The sequence below is a fragment of the Neocloeon triangulifer genome, unplaced genomic scaffold (assembly GCF_031216515.1).
Source record: "Neocloeon triangulifer isolate White Clay Creek 2 clone unplaced genomic scaffold, ASM3121651v1 ptg000014l, whole genome shotgun sequence".
Lineage (NCBI taxonomy): Eukaryota > Metazoa > Arthropoda > Insecta > Ephemeroptera > Baetidae > Neocloeon > Neocloeon triangulifer.
The window spans coordinates 23,244,632-23,265,093 of record NW_026775556.1 but is presented as its reverse complement, the minus strand read 5'-3'; the positions used below and the strand labels follow the sequence as shown (position 1 = coordinate 23,265,093).

At 34.6% G+C, this 20,462-nt stretch overlaps 1 protein-coding gene across 2 annotated transcripts in view; it reads right to left on the bottom strand.

The window, feature by feature from the left end:
* The window catches only part of LOC132199846 (probable G-protein coupled receptor CG31760), a 90,808-nt gene that overhangs the window by 26,199 nt on the left and 44,147 nt on the right, over positions 1 to 20,462 (bottom strand). For both annotated transcript variants that reach the window (XM_059624889.1, XM_059624888.1), the window contains exons 6-9: positions 15,882 to 16,082; positions 9,748 to 9,816; positions 2,672 to 2,781; positions 860 to 1,074 (exon numbers count right to left, since the gene is read on the bottom strand). In XM_059624889.1, the coding sequence (XP_059480872.1) occupies positions 860 to 1,074; positions 2,672 to 2,781; positions 9,748 to 9,816; positions 15,882 to 16,082 (595 nt within the window). The remainder of the gene's footprint in view (positions 1 to 859; positions 1,075 to 2,671; positions 2,782 to 9,747; positions 9,817 to 15,881; positions 16,083 to 20,462) is intronic.

The following is a 20,462-nucleotide window of genomic DNA, read 5'->3' as shown; positions in this document are numbered from 1 at the left end:
TATTTATATTTTGAATGTTTTTGAAAATGGTGGAATTTTGGATGCTAAATAGAGCCAAAGCAATTGAACATGTCTGCGCTATTTTTGAACAGGGCCTATAATTATTGTATTGTATATTTTAAATCTCTTGACGATCACTAATGTCTTCGTTTTTCACTAAGAGAATAAAAATATCTCAGAAATACTGGGAAAACTAATATTATCTCCAATTTTCTTTCCCTTTTTAAATTCAGCTCCTCTTCATAATTTTTTTTTGCACAGATTTTAATCTGATTTTTTAATGAATAAATGAAAGGAAAATAAACGGTATCCCATTTCTGTATTTTTTTTTTTTTGTCAATTGAACACAGGGTGAAACGGAAAGGAGAACATAAATATAAAATGATTTAAAAACAACACGAAATGTTTCCCATTTCTCTCGGACTATCTTTTTTTCATCAAGGGTCTGATTCAGAAAGGAATCTACCATTGCAAATTCCTCTTACAGAATTGTAGGTCAGATGATCGCAGAAGACTTGACCTTTAATTAAAACAAAAAGGGATATATGTACGTTTGAGCTATCAAGTGGTTAATTGTCCTTCTGTAATCAAGTTTCGCGTCCGGCGCGCAGTTTTCTGATTAATCAAAGTGCGAGCGGCGCACACGAGTCATCACGGCGACCCTGGGGAGCAATTCTCGGGTGCGTGCAAGCGACGGACACGTTGATAGAAAAGTTGATTAACGCGTCGTTGCTGGATAAAAGGGAGCAAGCAAACGGCAGAAAGGAGAACGACTCTGCGCCGCAATCAACTTAAAAGTGACAACTGCTTTTGTTATAATACACATAAAAAACAGGAGGGAAATAATGTTTGTACTCACTGAGCGAAAAGCAGTGGTCCCACCAATCGGTGCGACAAAGGAAGGCCTTGAGGTCGTCGGCAGACTTGGCGACGACCACCGGTGGCGGCGCCACCAGCGTCCTCATCAGCAGCAGCGCCGAAAAAGCGCCCACGATGAAGCCGAGCCTCTTGAGCAGGTCCATGTCGGTGATGCGCACCGCCTTGGCCGAACGCACTCGGAAGATTACGGAAATCCTGAAATACAAAGGAAAACACACACCAGATTTTAATCAACTTGATGCACATGTGTCAAGAAGAAAATTACGAGAACACGTTGACAGCTACAGTAGCTTTTAGTATTATTAAAGATACTTGAGATTGATGGCTGCTTTGATGGAGCAAAGTCTGCTTCGGATATAAATTGTAAATGACGTATTGCAACAAAGGGGTAATAAACTTCGTAAATTGCAAAATTATACTTTAACTGTAGTGAAAAATGTGATCCTTAAAGAGTTCATCATCGTAGAGTGAAATTCTGCCTTTAACTTTCTTGAAAATGTTTTTTTTTCCAAAAAAAAGAGATGGTTAACCCATTTATCGTTACAGGCGCATAAATTTTATATTTAAATTATTAAATATGAACGGTTTAAAGTTTTCAGCAAATGGTGCTTAAGAAGGACGACCATTTTAAAGTTTATTTGTAAATTTTATAAATTTAAAATTCAAGGAATCTGCATAAAAACACTAAAGTGAAATTAAGTAAACATCCGTGTATAGATTTCACCAAGATATTGATGCCAAGATCCCCCAAATGGTCAATGGAGTGACTTTAAGGCTTTATACACTTCTTTTCCCCGTGGCTTTGCTGTTACTGTGTCAGAAGTCAAAAGGAAAGGATCATCAATATTGGTGTACCGACAGCTCAAAACGAGAGAAGCTTCACAATCCATCCATCACGAAATAAATGCTACAGCGCTGTCAATGGTGTCGATCTATGGTTCGCATTTCTAGACACTGATTTTTTGCCATTGATTTATCAAGATGTCAAAAATAAACAATATGGTTGGACTTTTCGTAATGAAAACAAAAATTAAAGAGGATGGCAATTACAATGGACGGGGGTTTCATAGATAAAAATTCTGAAAAAAGCCAACTGCTTATAGCTACTAAATTTAAATATGTTATTTAACAATGAGGTTTAATTTTTCCATAAAAAAGGAGGCTATTGAAAACAAAATTATTTTATATACCAACATAAATATCATTCTTTTAAAGCATCATTTTTTTTTTACATAAAACTGAATTATTATTGTCATCGTTTAAATGTTATTTTATTTATTATTGTTGTTTTTTTGCGCAAATAGATATATTGTTTACATTCAATTGTTGAAATCAATATTAATGTAAGTATGAGTTTGTAATGAAATTTTTAGAAATTATTGTAAAACAGCAGCACTAAAAAAGTATTATAAATATGTCTCATAATAGTTTAAAAATTGAAAATTAAGTCCAAATGTGTAAATATTATGGGCAAAAATTTTTAATAAGTAAAAAAAACTAATTATTTCACCAGAATGAGGCAACCCGAAACTCGCAAAACGAATTTCGTATTATTGATCAATTCCGCTCAAGACCTCGAACTCTTTCCAAAACTTTTAATTAAATCAAAGCAGAACAGGTTATTGAAGGAAATTTCTCATTCAAAGGGATTAATTTATATTAAAATCTTAGAGAGCCTCTCAAGCTTCTGGTCGAAATCCTTCGAAAGTTGTTAATGAGCGAATTGGCTGCTTCGGTTGATGAATAAGAAATCGCCGTCAAATTAATTAAATTAGTAAACCACTCAACTCACCTCCAAGTTTTGAGCATAAGAGCACCGTAGGTAAGCGAGAAGCCAATCTCGCGGAGCCACACGCGCAGCGAGCAGGTGATCATGTTGGGCTGCGGGTACATGACAATCGTCTGAAACACGAGCGTTTTACAGCTTTAGAAAGTCAAGCACGAGCATTCCGAAATAAATTGATGTGTTTTCGCGGGAAAAGCGTCAAAGACGGCGCAAAGTAATCATTCCCCAGAAAAGCGCTTGTTTGCCCTCGCCAGTCATTCATTCATCCTCTCTCAGTCGACACGAAATGCGTCCTTAATGAGGTTTGCTCCTCATCCTCGGCCCAGCTCCGAGGGCGAAACGGGCTTTTCTCTTTCCGCCGAACACCCCGAATGCATTCTCTCATTAATGTCCATTAATTTTGAAGCCGCAGAGCTTTGTTTGAGCGCGCACGCTGCACGTCCCAATTCCGTGCTCGAACAATGGGACGCGTATTTTTCAGTGCGAGAAATTTTCCGAACCCCTTTTTGTGATTTATTTGTGCAATTAATTTGCTGGCACTCGTAACTTCGCACTTTCCGCAACTTGTAATTTGTAACTGTTGATGAAAAATGTGACCAAAAAAAGGAAGCACGTATGAAAAACTATCTTGGAAGAAGTATAACTTTGTTAAAAAAGTTTTCTTTATACGCTTTTTTAGGTTCGGTGTCAGTTTGTAAAAGAGCGATGGAAAACCTGTTTTTTTCTCAATGAACTTCATCAAACATGAACTTTGCAATAAGAAAAACCATAAAATTCAAAAAGAAAATTTAAGGTTCATTTCTATGAATATGTATATTTTTCTTTTAATTAGCTAAAATAAAAATATTTGGCCTTAATTTTAACTAGCTTGGGAAAACCAAATAGTGTTTAAAAACCATTGTTTGGTTTAGCAACATTTGTACAATAATTTACCCCAAAATGTAGGCCTAAAACTCGATTTGGTCCAATTTTAATCACTGTTCCTCAAAGTTTCTTTTTGGCGCAAGGATGGCTTAGAATTTTGAGCAAAACCAACTCGCTGCTTCTAACTTATTCATATTTTTAAAATAAAATACTAATGCGAATTGCAGTCCCAACCTCCTAACAAGATTTTAATTGCTGAAGTCGGGGAACCTCGGAGGCTTAAATCTTGTAATTATAAATATAAATTATAGAACGGAGCTAAATACACTGGTGCTGCTCTGGCGAAGAAAAAGCAGCCTTATTTATAAATATCACAAGCATGCCATGGTCGCTTTTTAATAGGTGCTTATTTTTATTTTTATGATAAAGGTTCACGGATAATTATGAGTCTTGTCTTGCTTACGGTGTTAAACACTTGTTAATGTAACCTTTGAGCAAAAAAGGGCCTGAAACATTATTCAAACTTTGTAATTTCCCACATTTACATCCCTCAATTATGCTTAGACAAGTGTGATGAATAAAAAACACTTTCAACTTCCAAAAAGGGATAATAATTAGCAACATGATTTTCTTCACTATATAATTAGGGAAATAAAATTACGAAGTTTACATTCTTTGCAGAGCTATTACAAAAAAAGCAATAATAATCAGGAAGAGGCAATTTTTTTTTTTAAAGTGCTATTTTTCAATAGGACTTTTAATTAGCTCAATAATTTATAGTAACGTGGGATGGAAACTTAATTTGGAAACTTTCATAGCACAACTAAGAGACACGTTGAATGTGATTAGCTTTAGATTCGCCGCAATCTCCGAACTTGAACATTATCCTCCACCTGGACCACTTGAAAAGTTTTAAACTCGCAGTAGCGCGTCTCATTTTGGTTTTCGCTTGTATTATTATGCTGTTCTCAGCGCATTATTTTCGAGCACTTTCCAGGGTCTTCAAGAAAGTTTTGAAGGCAGAGAAGAGGAGCGAGCGTCAGATGAATTTTGTATACACACTCGCAATCGAGCACCCTTGCTCACTCAACTGGGCTTTTTACTTTTACTTCTTCTTCCCTCTCAATTCAAACTTTTTGTGCGGTTTTGCTTCCTCGCTCGCTCGCATAGTGAATGGATTAAATAAAACCGCGGGGAGTTTGCAAATCAATTAATTAGTGGTTTTACGCGTTTATTATATTTTTCCCTTTGTTGCGCGTCAATTTTATATTTTCATTGACGGCTGGCTTGCTGCATCCAATTTTAGCATCCGACAGGCCAGGCTCTGGCAAATCCCTTTACCACCCTCAAAAGCCGGCGAGAAAGAAATAATATACGAGAGGCGAGAAACGAGTCAATAGCCTAGTCTCTTTATTTCCAGCGACCCGTGAAATTCTCTGCGAAAAGAAAAGGCAAAAAGACCGCCTGGTGGTGATGACGGCGGGAGATCTTTTTGTTATATTTTCTTTCTATTATTAGGACTGCCATGGTTTAATTCTGTCGATCCCTTACTTTATTTTGGCGTGTGAAAGCAGACAATGAGAGAGTGCTGGACGCCGTTTTATCGGCAATCCCATCGCCTGTCATCGGTTATTGCATCCAAAGTGCATCAGGACCGGGGTTATCGGAGGGTAAATTGAAGCCGTTCGCGTCAATATACTTCACACTTGCTGAGAACGTCACATTTTTCCCATCGTTATTCGCAAAAAAAAAGATATTGGAATTTATTATGCGCAGAGCGCCAAAAACTCTTTGCAGTTTTAATGTGCCCTGTTATTTCCGTCTTTCTTTATTGTTACTTGCATGTAAATAATTCATATTTTCCATATCTTTGGCCAAACCCTGCTCGTCCCGAAATTATGTTGGTACACTGCTGCCGTCAGAGCCATGGGGCCTTATGGCTCTGGAAGGTAGACATCTTTTTTTGGCCAACATAACTGAGCTGATGAGCAGGGTTTGTCTTTGGCTAACGTTAAAAAAAAAATCATAAATTACGATTGACCTATGCACTGAAAATTTACTGAGCAAGTTTTAAGATGGTGATTTGAATTTAAAATCGGCTTAACCTCGATGGGTTTTTGTTGTTTATTGTTTCAGAAAAAACAATATCCTGCTCTACATGTTTCGGCTGCGGGCTGCAGCCATAATTCATGAGCTGTGAAAACATATTTTGACAAAAATTAGTACAAAAATAAATCTTTTTTCAAAAATTGTCAATTTGAAAAAAAATAATTTTTGAAAAAAGATTTACTTGTGTACTAATTTTTGTCAAAATGTTTTTGCAGCTCATGAATTATGGCTGCAGCCCGCAGCCGAAACATGTAGAGCAGGATATTGTTTTTTCTGAAACAATAAACAACTCACAAAAACCCATCGAGGAAAAGCCGATTTTAAATTCAAATCACCATGAATCAACCTTCGATCGTGAAATTTTACTAAAAAAAAAAAAAGTTTTATGATGTCTAAAATAAAGTATGTAATTAAGAAAATTTACAAACAGCTTGAAATATACTAAATATTGGTTTTGTTGATTTAATATTCAACTTCAACACTTAGTCTCCTATTTTGTCGTTTTTGTAATGATCTATTAGATAATATTTAACCCAGCACTGATTTCTAAAGAATTGTATAAAATGTCAATTTTTCTTTTGGAAATTAATAATTATCCCCAATAATATCTGAACAATGTAAAACATAATAATAATAATTTAATAATAAAATTTATTTTAAAAAGGTTTAATTAATTTGACAAAGTTGCTTTAAAAGGGTTGAAAGTTTGGAAAAAATGTAATAACGATGGATATTTCATATTATTACATGTAAGAGAGAAAACTGAAACGAGACAGCTTAATTTAATGTACAGGTCTGAAACATGATTCTAATCTACACAAAAAATCTCCACTGTATGAAGTATCTTGAAAATGTGATTAAATAAAGATTTAGTTTTTACCCTTTCTTTAGAAACTAACAAGCTACAATAAAATAACTTCTCTTTTAAAGCTGCGTCCAATTATTTGCGTATCAGACAAGCTTCTTATACCACCGAGTGTACAACTAATGGCGAGTCGGTGTAGAATTAAATAAAGCTACCGGCTTTGCATTGGGGCCCGCCGTCGAAAAAGCAATTTGTGCGCATTTTATGAAGACGTGTACTTGGGAAATTTATTACCCACCGGAGAGAGATATTGGCCGTAAAATGGTCGAGGAAAAATGTCACTCTCGTTAAAAGCAGCAGCGAATCCATCAATTTTTCTTTCTTTCTTTTCTCTCGGTGCAAAAAAGCGACAAATTTCGAAAGCCTATTGTGTCGCGTTTTACGAGGACATCAGCTCGGCAAGGAAATTTATTTCCCCGTTTCAATCTCCGAGTATGAATGGATAATTTTTTTTTTCATTTATATTGAAAGTAGACTTTCGTCACTATTGCTGGCAAAGATGCAGAAATTGCTTCAGCGCATTCAAGCAAAGCTGACAACACGACATCCTACTTTGCATCTCTCCTCATCCTATTTATAGCCAAAGTGGGAGAATGTTGTATTTTCCATAAAGCTGCAAGAAAATGTGCTAAGTGCCTCGGGAGAGAGGAAGACATTTACGCTGGAAATTCTATTTAGTAAAACATACACCTACGGCATTATGCCGTGGGAATTCATTTGCATGATAGTGAGTGCATAATTAGCGCATTACCGCTCCACCGAGTGAAAAATTAATTCCCTTAAGTTGGGTGTCTGTTTATACTGGCAATCAGGTCGCGCTGAAAGCATCTCTGTAAATTTATATACTATCTCTAGGTGTGCCGCTGACGCAACCATTGTCACATCAGACTAACCAAATTAGACCGCGGCGAAACGGTTTGAATATTCATGGTGAACACAAATTTAGCGTCAATTGTTTGGTTGAAACCTCTGAGAGGCAGGAGTGGTAAGTGAATTGCAATTAAAATTGATGAAAATTTAGGTATTAGAGGGCAATCTAATGTACTAATTTCAGTAGTCAAAATCACCAGGCAAATAGAAATAATTGTTGTTTGGTTAAAATATTTGATAGCTTGAAAATTAAGAAATATTATTTAGAAAACTAAATAGGAAATTCAGATCAATTCTTCATTACAAGCTAGAATTTTTGATTGGAAAATTTTTTAATATAAAATAGAAAATCTTTGTTATCTAAAAAAAAAAAAAATACAGTGTTTTAACCTTTTATTCAATTTAATTAATTCTATTCAGAAATGTATTTACTGCGAGGAAAATTAATTAAATATAAACGGTTATCAACTCAATTGAACTGATGTGAAATTTTTGAATAAGTACTGGCAAGTCGGAGAACTTAATTTAAAATTATACTAATTTCTTTTCAATATAAAATTCTTTTTTGAAGTTTCAAAAAAAATGCGCCAATCATTGTAAAAAAGTGACAGCATAACCATTTTTGCAATAAAATTATAAAAAAGCTCCGATATCTAACTATTCACAAAATGTACCTAAAATTTTAGATTTTTTTTAACTCTTTTATTTCTGGATAGATCAAAATCTCTGAATGAATTCTACAAAAAAACTAAAAAGATTTTTCTACCTGTATAATTATTTTTAAAAATAGTGATTAATATAACAAAAAAACAGAACCCCTGCTCCAAATCATCAATTTCATGTGTATCGTGATCTGTAATGAGGCCCTTGGAACCGATCATAATTGATCTTTGCCACTCTCAGGACTCATTATCGACCTGGCGTCGGCCCATTGGGTATGATTAGGTGCACAAAAAGACCCTTGCAACACACACCCGTGATGAAACAAACAAACCTTCATCCGGATGTGCTGAGAAGAAAAGAAAGAAGAAACACGCCGTTGAGCAGAAAAATGGCAATTAGTGCGCCAGATTGACGAGCTGCAGCAAAAATGTTGTGCAGCTGGAGTTAGTTGGCCGATTCCATTTCACTCGGCGTGGAAAATAATGGCTCAGGGAGAAGCCGCTGCCAGCAGTGGCGATTGGTTTCCTCTTTTTTACAGCAAAATGGAACACGGCCTTTCGCCCCTGGTTAATTAGTTGATTGGCCGAGGGGAGAAGGAAAGTTGCTGCCTTTTCCTAAAAAGCGGTCGGGTTTTCCAGCGCTCTCTATTAATTTCAGTCGAAAAGTCTCCGAGGACACGGGAAATATCCTAAGTAAACGTGAATTTGATTTTGCTGTTGAGGGAATAGTTTTTGTTTCCAGAGTAAATAAAGCACCGTTTCTTGCGGGAAATTTTGCTTGGGTCGAACCAAAAAAAAAAAAAAAAAAAATCACTCCGACGTTCCTTTAAAAGCTTTTCTTTCTTTTTTTATAAACAGCAGATTAATTAAATTACTTTTTCTCATGTTTCCGAGAGCCGCATATTTTTCATGGATTAAGACTGTGAATTAGACATTTTTTGAAGTAATAATAATTTTTGAAAACAATTTTCTGACAGAAGAAGTGAATTTTTAGATTGTTTTCAACAAACAGAGAGTTTTAGACGAACTTGAGTCAAAGCCTAATTTTAACATTATCCCCAATCAAGATTTTCTCGCAACACAAATGTTTCCTCAATAGAGAATTTAAAAAAAATTTCAACCCCAAATTTATTAATTTTAAAGCTTTGTCTGATTGTGAGTGAGGAAATTGAATCCATCATTTCTAAAGTGAATTTCTTACAACTACAAGAAAAATTTGGTTTGGACTTCAAAATAATTTTTTTAAACATATGTCTTGAAAAAAAAAACTTTACACAGTGCAATTGAAGGAAACATTTAGAAATTCCATAAAATTAGTTTTTTATGTTCGCTATATAATCATTTAAGACGATTCGTTATAGCATTTAATCATGCAGATTTGCAGATTTCATGGTTTGCAGTTCGATTACCGAAAATAAAATTTTGATTAATATTAAAGTTTTGATTTTCACAGCCATATTTTTTAGTCATCACTCATCTTTGATTGATAGTGAGGTTGTTAAAAATTCACGCTAATTGAGCTTGAATAATTGATAATGCTGTTGCAAATCCCCCTCTTTAAAATTTCCATATTTATTTTTCTCTCCTGCCAGCGGGTACCATTTAATTGGCGTCGCGAATATGAAAGCAGCGGCGCCTCCGGACTCGCCAGTTGTGTACTTGCATGCAACATATCGGATGCATTGTATATTGCATTTTACGTAGGTACTCACAGTGCAGTAGATGAGAAACGCGCCCAGGGCGATTACTCGCAGCAGTACCGGACTCGCAGCGCGGACAACCTGCAACAAAAGACGGACACTCTTGTGAATAAAACATTAGAGAGACGGAAAGTTTGCTTGAGCATTTGAGCAAACGGCGATGGCCATTAGAGGGCCGTTTGCGAAATGAAAACAAACATTTGAGGCAGACTGGTGGAAAAACCGTCGCCTTTTCATGTTCCCTATTAACATAAAATATGTATGTTGATTTATAGATAAACAAACACTATCTGACAACTTTGTTCTTAAAGAAAGGCTTTCACCAGTACTGATATAAAATCTATTTGAAATGAGGTATACCAAGTATCATTAGCATCATGGAATAATTAATCATTTAATTAATAAAAACTGGATGCACAAAAGAACTGCAAACTTTGTGGCAAAAACAAACAAAAGTTTACTTTTTATGAGAAGATGTCCAGTTTTACTATTTTAAGAAAAGTGTCAATTTAAAATCAATTTTGTTCTTTACTGAACATTAATAAAAACTAAAATAAATTTTTCCATTTAATTATTTCAATGATATTAATTAAAAAAATTTTAAATATAGAATTAAAGCAAACTAAAAATAAATTTTATCTTTCAATAAATAGTAAAAATCGTAAAAATTTTACTCGTTAAACATTTATTTTTACAGTTCAAATTCAAATAAAAAGCTATAATGTTTTTTACAATTTCATAACCTTTTTAATTTCTATTCATTATAATAATTTTTATACAATATAATATTTCATGCATTCATGATGTGTAACAATTTCATTAGACACGTTCAGCAATCATTTATTTAAATTTTTATTTATTTTTTAATTAGTGCCGTTGAAAAAGTATAAGAAGAAAAATAATTTGTGTACCATATTTTAGACCACTTTCAAATATAAATCGCTGAGAAGATACTTTTTTTAAACATTTAAGATCGAATCTGGTTCTAACAAAATGTGGGCCTAAAAATTCATGTAACTAAATAAATTTTTTATGAACTCTGAACAATATTTGTGAGTAAATTTTGATACATAATGAAGTCTTTGTAGTTGAAAATCTGTAATCTCTTCAAACATTTTGGTCTTATTTAAATATCCAATCACCTTGATTGAAAGACGAGAGTCAACTTCAAAAGGTTTCCAATCAGAAACATCAAAAGCCTTCTCTCGTTTTTGTTATTAATTCTATCAAAGTGACAAACTCGCAAAATTGACTTTCACGGGGAAGGAAGAGCTATTTAATTAATGATTAAGGAATGTGGCAAAAATGCGTGCCAAGTTTTAATTAGAGCCAGAGGCCAGAGGGTGAAATATGAAGTGAATTGGGGGGTCGCGCAGGTGGGGCCTGAAAAAGTGGTGACGCGCGCGTGTCGTTCTCATCGATTACGCGGGGAGGAAAGGGTTGCCAACGAGCACTATTAAAGAGCTTGCGAAACAATAGCGTTGTCCTCTCTCCTTGTACTTATTACAGACCGGCTACTCCGCGGCCTCCTCTTTCGAGTGCATCACACACAGCGTTATTCTCTCGTACACGGGCAACGCCCGGAGCCGCCTGAATGTCGGGCCCTTTTCGTAATAAATTCTCTGGAATATACAAAAAAGAAAATACAAACCACATTTAGAATTAAATGCACATAAATCCATTATTTGTTAACTGGAAAATTTTAATGTCTTATGTTAGTTGGCAGTTTTTAAACAAAAATTACATATTTTTATAAAAAAAACTTCAAGACGGAGATTGATTCATGCTGTTGATGTTTGTGATTTCCGGTGATTTCCTTGATGGACATTAGAGATATTACTGTTTTCTATGAATCAGCTATGAAACAATATAATAATATGGATGATGTATTTGGGCAGAGAATGCCCGGTGGTACATTAATAAACACAATTGTAACTATAAGCGACTCATAAACCTCTCCAATATAAATCCCATTCTCAAGTAGCAAAATCCTATTAACTTACAATAAGCATAGTCGGAAGAGAGCCTAACAATTAGCTCTTATTGGTTTTCTTTTTAATTTAATTCAAAATTCATTTCATTATCTTGCAAAAGTAGATTAGAGTCGTCTACGAGACTATTATAATTATTCATTCGTAATTCAAAACAAATTCATCTAACAAAAAATTAAATTGACTTAAAACAAAGAGATGAAATGTAATTTGCGTTTTATTGCATTGCAATTATTGTTAAATTTTCGTGAAAAAGTAATAAGATTAGGATGGAAGCGAGCATGAAAATAAATTATTGTTGCAAACCAAATTATTTAAATTTTTTTTATTGTTAAGTGGTAGTGATTTTTTTTCTTCATTTTATTTCCTTCTTTTTATACATATAAAGAGATGTGGTTGTTACGATATTATGTATATTCCAGTTTCTATTTTACTATAAATTAATAATCCCAAATTCTAAACAAGAATGGTGAAATTCCACTGGCTTTGTCCCCATTTGAAATTAATTTGTGTTTGACAAATAACACTGATGCTGTTTGAATTGACAATTTTCACTTAATTTAACTTGAAAATTGTGGTTTTGCAGCAGCAGCTGTTGGTGCTGGAATGGGTGCAGCACCGAGTGAGGGTTCCGAGTGCGTCATGCGTGCTGCCATAAAGCTGCACCGCCCTCGTATTGATGTTGCAGCTTTAAGTAAGGGCGCGCCTGTTGGGTGGCACTTGGCGAAGACATTACGTTCGGCTCTTGATATGTACGTACGTTTATTGTGCATTAGACTTGCCGGCGGTGGCGCGCGGCCTATTGTGTCTGTTCTCTCTCGAAAAGATGCTTTTCGCACATATCGACGCGCGACGCCACCTTGGAAACGCTTTTTTTCCTCAATTCGCAATTTTTCGCTGCGGTTTTTCACGTCCGGGCTTTGAATTATGCAGCAGATATGAAGTGGCGGGTGTAAATTTTTGTGAATAAAATATTATTATGACGAGCTCGGGGCCTGAAAAGCTGCTCTCCCATTTTATCCTGAGAGCGAACGCATCAATTTTTAAGAGTTTCTTTGAACGTATGGGCGGGAAAGGGCGCTTTTGTTTTATGAATGGGAACACACAAGGGATCAGCCGCGTTGTAATTTTCGCTGTCACTTTTTCAACAAAAATATTCACCAAGGGATTGTCCTGATGAAAAAATTCACATGATCATAAAAAAAAAATTAAAATATTCCTTCTGCTAATGTTTAAAAAAAAAAATTCAAAAGATATTCCCCATTGCATTTTCCTCACGAGTCTCTGAATGTATTGAAGCAATTATTTATTTATTTTCTCAACTTTTGGAAGCTTAAGCACTTTTCACTTTCCTTTTTTTTTAGTTCAAAGCAGTTCAAAGGATGCTACACAAAGAAAAATAATACAACCGAAAAAGGTGCTGTTCATATTAACGTCTTCATTAATATTTTCGCATGAACATCCTTGCAGTTAACAAAATGGGTAAAATTTCAAAGAACTTCCATCTCAAATCCCAATAAAAAAATTAGTAAAAACTTTTTAATGTGCACTTTATATAAAAATAAATTTTTATGATATCAAAATAAAATCCCTTAATGTTTTAACATAACATGATAGCAAATAATGTCTAATTAAAATTATGAAAATAAAAAAATTTGAGAAAAAACGGCAAAATTTATGTTTAGATTTTTGAATTTTGTTAAAAAATTTCTTCATTTTTATAATATACTTCCAGCTGCTAAAACGTTTATGACTAAAGATTTTTTCATTTAACATTGATTTTTTCAATACTGATTAAAAAAAGTGTGAAACCTTAAACAAATATTTATAATATTTTTATTTTTATACACCAAAATATAAATAACATTTTGGCTATTTTTATACCTGAATTTTATTTTTCTGAAATATTTTATGGCATTTTCACTTGACATTTTGTCAACTAAATTTGAATTGAATCTTATAAACGCCTTGTTTAATAGAAGAATAAATAATTTGTTAGAGGTCTTTTCGTTTGGGGTGACAAAAGCGAAAAATATTAGATTTAATTTATATTCCCAACAATAGAATTTGAAAATTAAAATTTAGGTCTGAAATTTCACCTTTTACACCAGAATTTCAAGGGCAAATATATTTCTAATCTCTAGCTAAGCCGGGTCCAATTAATTTAGGTCCAATTATTTCGCGATCAATTAAAACGGAATCTCCATCTGGGAGTTAAATGGGGAGGACTTATTAGCTTTTCCAAAGGGACCAATTATGAGACAGCCTGATAATGAGCCACCCTGCAAAAAAAGCGCAACCTCGGCTGCTTTTTGCGTCGACCGCAAGCAAAACTGCTGCTGCTCGATAATGATTTCTTTCGGCGCCACGAACGTGAGCTTTTTTTTATTCCTCCCCGCGAGGCGGACAACTTTTGCCTCTTGGTGGGCGACGCAAAGTCCTTCCACGTTTTGCATGCTGACGAAAAAAACCACACACACAACTCCTATAAAAAAAACTGTGGCAGAAGAAACAAAAAAGACCCTCGAATTATGTTCTTGTTTTTCTCTCTTGTTAGAGGAATAAAAAAGGAACGTGAATCGCCGCGTCCATCTATCTCTGGCACGCGATTCCGCCACATTTGAATGCGCTAGGGAATTGTTGGACTGAGTGAGAAGCGCCGAATTTCAATAAAAACACGTGGCTTCCGTGTCAGGAAATAATGTTTAAAGGGGCCTACGGCATTTTATTGTGTATTCGGAACAAGTGGAGAGAAACTCACTCTGCAAGGCAATTTATTTAAATGTTCTTGGTGAATGTTTGAATTCGGTGGTTTTATACGACCGATTGAGGAGAGAAAAGAAATTTCAAATAGCGAACGATTTTATTATTCGCAGCGAAATAGAGTTTTCAATGCGTTTAGAAAAAAGAGGAAATAATCCTTACAAAAATTATGCCCAACTTGCCTTTCGCAAAAGGATTTCTTGAGAGAAATGAAATAGCAGCTTCTTTCATGCATAAAGTTTCAGTTGACTCGATTGAAGAGTTACTCTGGAAATGGTTTATTCTTGAATTGTGGAAATAATTTTATGACGATTGTCAAAACCGCCATACAAATTTGATTTGTATCCTATTAAGAGTTGAAACAGGGTTTCATCAAATGTCCCCAAAAGAAAGTAATAAATCTCGAGAGATATCGTGATTTCAATTTTCCATAGGAAATCTTGCGTCCTTTTTATTTGAATTTTAAGAATAAAAATAATAATTGAAAAGTGCCTTTGAGTTTGTTCCTGCTTGGAGAGAGGCTGGCAAAGCTGAGTTTATGGTTTTAATTTAAACTGCTTTGACTTTGACTAGGAAAAGGATAAAAAAAAATGTTGCGCGATCTTTGAGCAAAGAAACTTTTTAATAAACCACATACCAGCAGCCTACAACCCTTGTGAAGTATTTTAATTAATCGACGTGACAAAGAGCCATCTCGCAGAATATGTCAAAATTTGACTCTGAGTAAACAAATATGTAAAACGACAGACAAAACCGTGCATTATTTCACTTGCAGTTTTGCGGCTGAAATTCGCGAGAGGAATTTGTTTGTTTGGCAGAAAGTGTATGAAAGGCGGCGGCCTTTTCATTAGCTGCAAACTCTTTGATGTGAGATTGGCTTTGATATGATACAAGACTTCCCCGAATTCGCGAATATATGAGGGCAGATGCTGCAGCTCTCTTGCTTAAATTGAAATTCATCACAAACACGTTTAATACACAAATGACGAGTCTTGCTGCTTAAATAAGAAGAGGCAGGGGTGCATTTAAGCCTGATCGTTTCCTCCACTTCATTAATTTCATTTTTTACAGAGCACATTAGAGACAAAATGACGATTATAATTCAACACGTGGCACACAATGTTTATTAAATTGGCTTAAATACGGATTTAAAATCTTCAAATGGAAATATTCATCTTAATTTCTTTTCTTCAATATTACAATTATTGATTACACGGAAATTTAGTTATTTCATCTGATATTGTCAGAATAGAATCTAAATAATTTTTTATCTTATACATTGAATAAAATTTGAGGAAATTAATTATTGAAAATAAACCAAATTAATATCTTCATTTCTAAATATTTTTCTGTAATTAATGATTATCTCTTTGATTTTAAATTTTTTCCTACCTTGACGTGTCCGTATCTGCAGGTGAACCAGACGACGACGGGCAGACAGAGCACCGGCACCAGTGATAGGCCAAGCACAGCGCTGCGCATGGCCCAGTTGAGCGCCAGGACGCACGGACTCGCGTCAACGCAAGCGTCACACCCGTCGGCGCACTTCAAACACTCAAACACACTGTCTTGGGGGTACCTGCTGTCCTCGCCCTAAAATCAGAATGAATACAAATTTAGAACAAATAAACTTTTAAATTATAAAAATGAAAGAAATAAGTGTTGTAATTCTCGTAATTTTTACTGTGCAAATATATTATTTTTGTTTTTTTTTATTTATCATGTTTAACTATAATTTAAACATTTTTTTTTATTAAATTTTCGATAATTTATTGCAATGTTCTATGTAATACATATATTCAAAATTTTATACCAACTCGCAAAAACAATTATTTGATCAATATAAAGTAAATGTTTTTATATTGTGATCAGCATTGTCTATAATATCAACTGCATGGAAAGAATTAAAAGTAATCTTGAGCTGAAGATACAGCATTGTTGTTTAATTTTATCGCGAATATCGCATGAACTGTAACTTTTCCCTGACCTTTAAAGTTTCTATACATATAAACTCTATCAATGACCATTATCCACTAATAATAATTGATGAAATAAATAAGAAATAATAAATAAATAAATAGATAAATAAATAAGAAATAATAATAAGATGAAAATTACTGAAATTAAATTTATTATTGTTGTGTATTGGTCCAATTGTTTCATCACAATGAAAATATGTATAAAATTGTAAACAATTTTTGATAACAATTCGTTTGAGGAAAAACATATTGACCAGAATAAATTTAACGTTACATTGTTTTTTTCCAAGAGTCTCTTAATCAAGATTTAAGATCTTAAATTAACAGGCAAACCTAATATGTGCTGGAAAAAGTGCGGTTCGTAAACTTTTTGACAGAGAAATTCCCAAAAAGGGAGCCAGGAAAAAGAAGAAAACTTTTAAGACTTTCAAAGAGCAAGAAAATACTTAGAAAGAAGCAAAACTTAATTCTCTTTTTACCACTTCTTTGAAATCTTACTTAGAAATATATCAGAGTTGAACTCGGCTTGCTAATTTCGCAGAAATCGTCTCGCTCCAAGAGCATTCGCTCGCGTGTCAACATACAAAGCCTCGCATCTCCACACCGAGCACGTCACGCAGACTTTTGCGAGGGAAAGAGTGTGAAGACCGAGTTGGATGCAAATACCGTGTTTTTTGCCCGGCGCACATTTTCCCACTGAAAGTTGGAGAGACAGAAAAAAAGCAACGCCGGCGGATGAGAAGTGTATGTCGACGACAAAAGACGGAGAGAAGCAAAGCTCGTTTTCGTTCGAATGAGAGAGAGAGCAGCGTTTTTTCATTCCCACTTGATGACCGCGTGCACGCCAAAAGAGAGAGAAAAGAATTACTTCAGTGTGGAGTGGAGAGAGGGATGCAAAAACCACTTTTGCAATATTGGATTCTCGGCTGCTGTTTCGTCTAATTTGCTGACGTCGCCATATAAACGTATATCAGGCTTGGCGCGTCGGTATGTGTGTGTTTAGCCGCTCCTCTCCGTGAGCCTAACGTTGTTGACACTCCGGAGACTCTCATTTCATTTGCATGTTTGCTCTAAAATCGGCCGCAAGAATAATCTGCTTTGGCAAATTTCATTTCATACAGTGAACAACTGTTGGAATTTGATTTTAACCTTTGGCCAGAATAATGAAATCTAAGATAATTAAAATCTGTTAAAAATGTTCTCTTTAGTAAAGATTCTTTTGTCTTGAATTCAAAAGTGCAAAAAATATCACGAGAAATAAATTTATACTTGAAAAGATAAGAAAAGCGGTTAGTTAAAAGTGTCATTTTAAGAAGAAAAAAATTAAATAATTGAATTATAGTTGAATTTACCGCCAAATGGAATTCTAAATTTGGTTGCTTAATCATAATCACAAAGTCCTTTCTAGTTTTCTATCACTACACATTAGTAAGATCGACACTTCTTCTAATGCTCAAATGCTTTTGGCGGAAAAAGAACCCCAAAAAACCTTTTTTCATTTTATAGAAAGCATTTAAAAAGTTTAAATTTCTCGATCATAATTTGACCTAATGAATACATAGACTCATTTCAAATTCAAGAATAAAAAAATCATTACTGGAAAGCCCGTTCAGCAATTGATTATTATATCTTCTGAACATATAATATTCAGTTTAAATTATTATTATTATCGAAATTTGCAAAGCTTCAATTTTACAAATTTATTAATAAAAGTTTTGGCGAGGACAAAATTGGAGTCTAGACAGTTGTTTATTTCTTGATTCCCTCCTCTGAAAATTTAATCAAAATAAGTTTAAGTTAGTTTCTCTCGTCAAAGTTGTACGACGGCCAATAAGAGTTTGGTCGGAAACGGAGCAGCTGTTCCCTAATTGGATGGTGGGAAAATTCGCACACACTCTCTCGCCTCTCAATTTTCATCGGCTGCTCCGTGCAGTGCAGATATTTCGTTTTATTTACGACTCGTTCCGAATTAAATTGGGAGCCAAATCGCCACCAGCAGACTTCATAAATTCGCTGTGACTTTGGCAACTATTTCCATTAAAGATTGGAGCCAGACAAGCCGCGAGATCAAAAGCGGCCTCTGCGATATAATATCGTTTACCACTTCGCTATTGTTTGGACACAAAACTTGGGGCGAGTTGTTTGCCTTAACTTGCGAAACTTTCTCGCCAGAAGGTTTACTTAGGAACAGCTCACTTTCAAAGATTTCCGTCTGTGCGATGCCTAAAGTTATATCAAAATTTAATTACGCCCCCTCCGTTCGTTTTCAGCCCTCAATGCAATTATAACCAAAGGAGTGGACATCGCAAAGTTTCCTGACGAACACATTTGCAAAAGACACAACGTTAGAGGTACAAAATGCTGACAACGCCTTGAAGGCTTATCTAATAAGATTAAAGGTTGACCGCAGAATTTAATAAGCAAATAATGGGATTTATGATCAAGATGAAACAAAACGTTGTAATTTGTAGAGGAATTCCAAAAACGAGTGGGTTGATTCATGTTATATTTCTTGGTTATATTGAGGAAAAGATGACTTTTTATTCAAATGAAAGAGTTTTTGTTCGAACTTTTTGAAAGAGCACTTCTTTTTCCAAGATAGAAGAGCATTAGAATGATAAGATGAAATAAAATTAAATTTAATTGGAATAAAAATCGGATTGTATCATTTTAGTGAATGCCGTAAAAATGAATTAGGTTTGTCTGAAGCTGCTCGCAAGATAGATAATAGATAAGTAATATTGCATTGTATTGTATAAAATGTATACTTCTCCTGTTAAGTCGTACACATGTTGTGTTCAATAAAAATTTTCTAATTCGAAATTAAATTTAATCATTAAAAAGATGTTAAAGACTTTTAAATAAAATAAAACAAAAATAATGATCCGTGTAACTTGAATTTTAATAAAATTTATGTAAACATGAGAAAATAGTACCGAAATTTTGAATCAAGTCCTTAAATAATTATCTGACAATTAAATTTGTGATTTCAGATAAAAGAGCAAAAAAAAGACATTTTCAGCCTCAAATATTTTGATACAGAATATGAAAGAATTTGCAAAGATCCATTAGCTGGATGAACTTTAAAGCAAATGAATACATCGAAAAGGATTTTATCAGTAAAATTTGTTTTGCAAAGACTTTTTAATTTATGGTGGATTGAATTTAAATTCGGCTTTTCCTCGATGGGTTTTTGTGAGTTTTTATTGTTTAAGAAAAACAATATCCTGCTGCTTTTTAATTTATTCGTAAATTTTTCTTTTGTTAAGTAAAATTAATAAGACAATTTTATAAATATATCTTTTGAATACTATATAAAATTGTTTATTATCCATTAGGACACGCAGCCTTGCCAAAAGCCCACATTACGACTATATAATTATGATGAGGTCCATCTGGGGATGAGCAATCTCAATTAAAGTAATTTGCCGGTTCTCGCTCTCGTCCCTCGCATATCCATATATATCCGTAAGCAATTACTTCTGGAGCTCGCTATTTGGGTAATTAGAGTTTGCCGCCGGGAGGATTAGTGCGGCCTCGACATCGAGATTTGCACCAGGAGCGAGACCGGACGGGGCGCGTGCGGTCGGTTCAAAATTCTGCAGGTCGTTTGTCTTGGTCCGGACTCGCTATGATTAAGCCCTGCCGGCGAAAGCGTGGTGCGAATCTCTCATGGCAGATGCGACCGAATTGAAGATGAATTGATTGTACGCGGCACGTGTTTTGATCTAGCGCATGAATTTACTATTGGAATGATGAGAGCATCAGCTTATTAACGTGCAATTTGCATTCGACATTATTGTCAATGCGATGCTAATGAGCGTGCAAGCAATTGCAGCCAACCAATCAAAGTCATGGTTTTCTAATGATCGTATGAATGTCAATCATTGTTGACTCGCTCTCACTCTGATTGGCTCCTATGTAATCACGTCAGTCCACTCTCACCTGATGGAATTATTTGTTATGGCTCGACTGCCAAGCAAAACATGAGCTC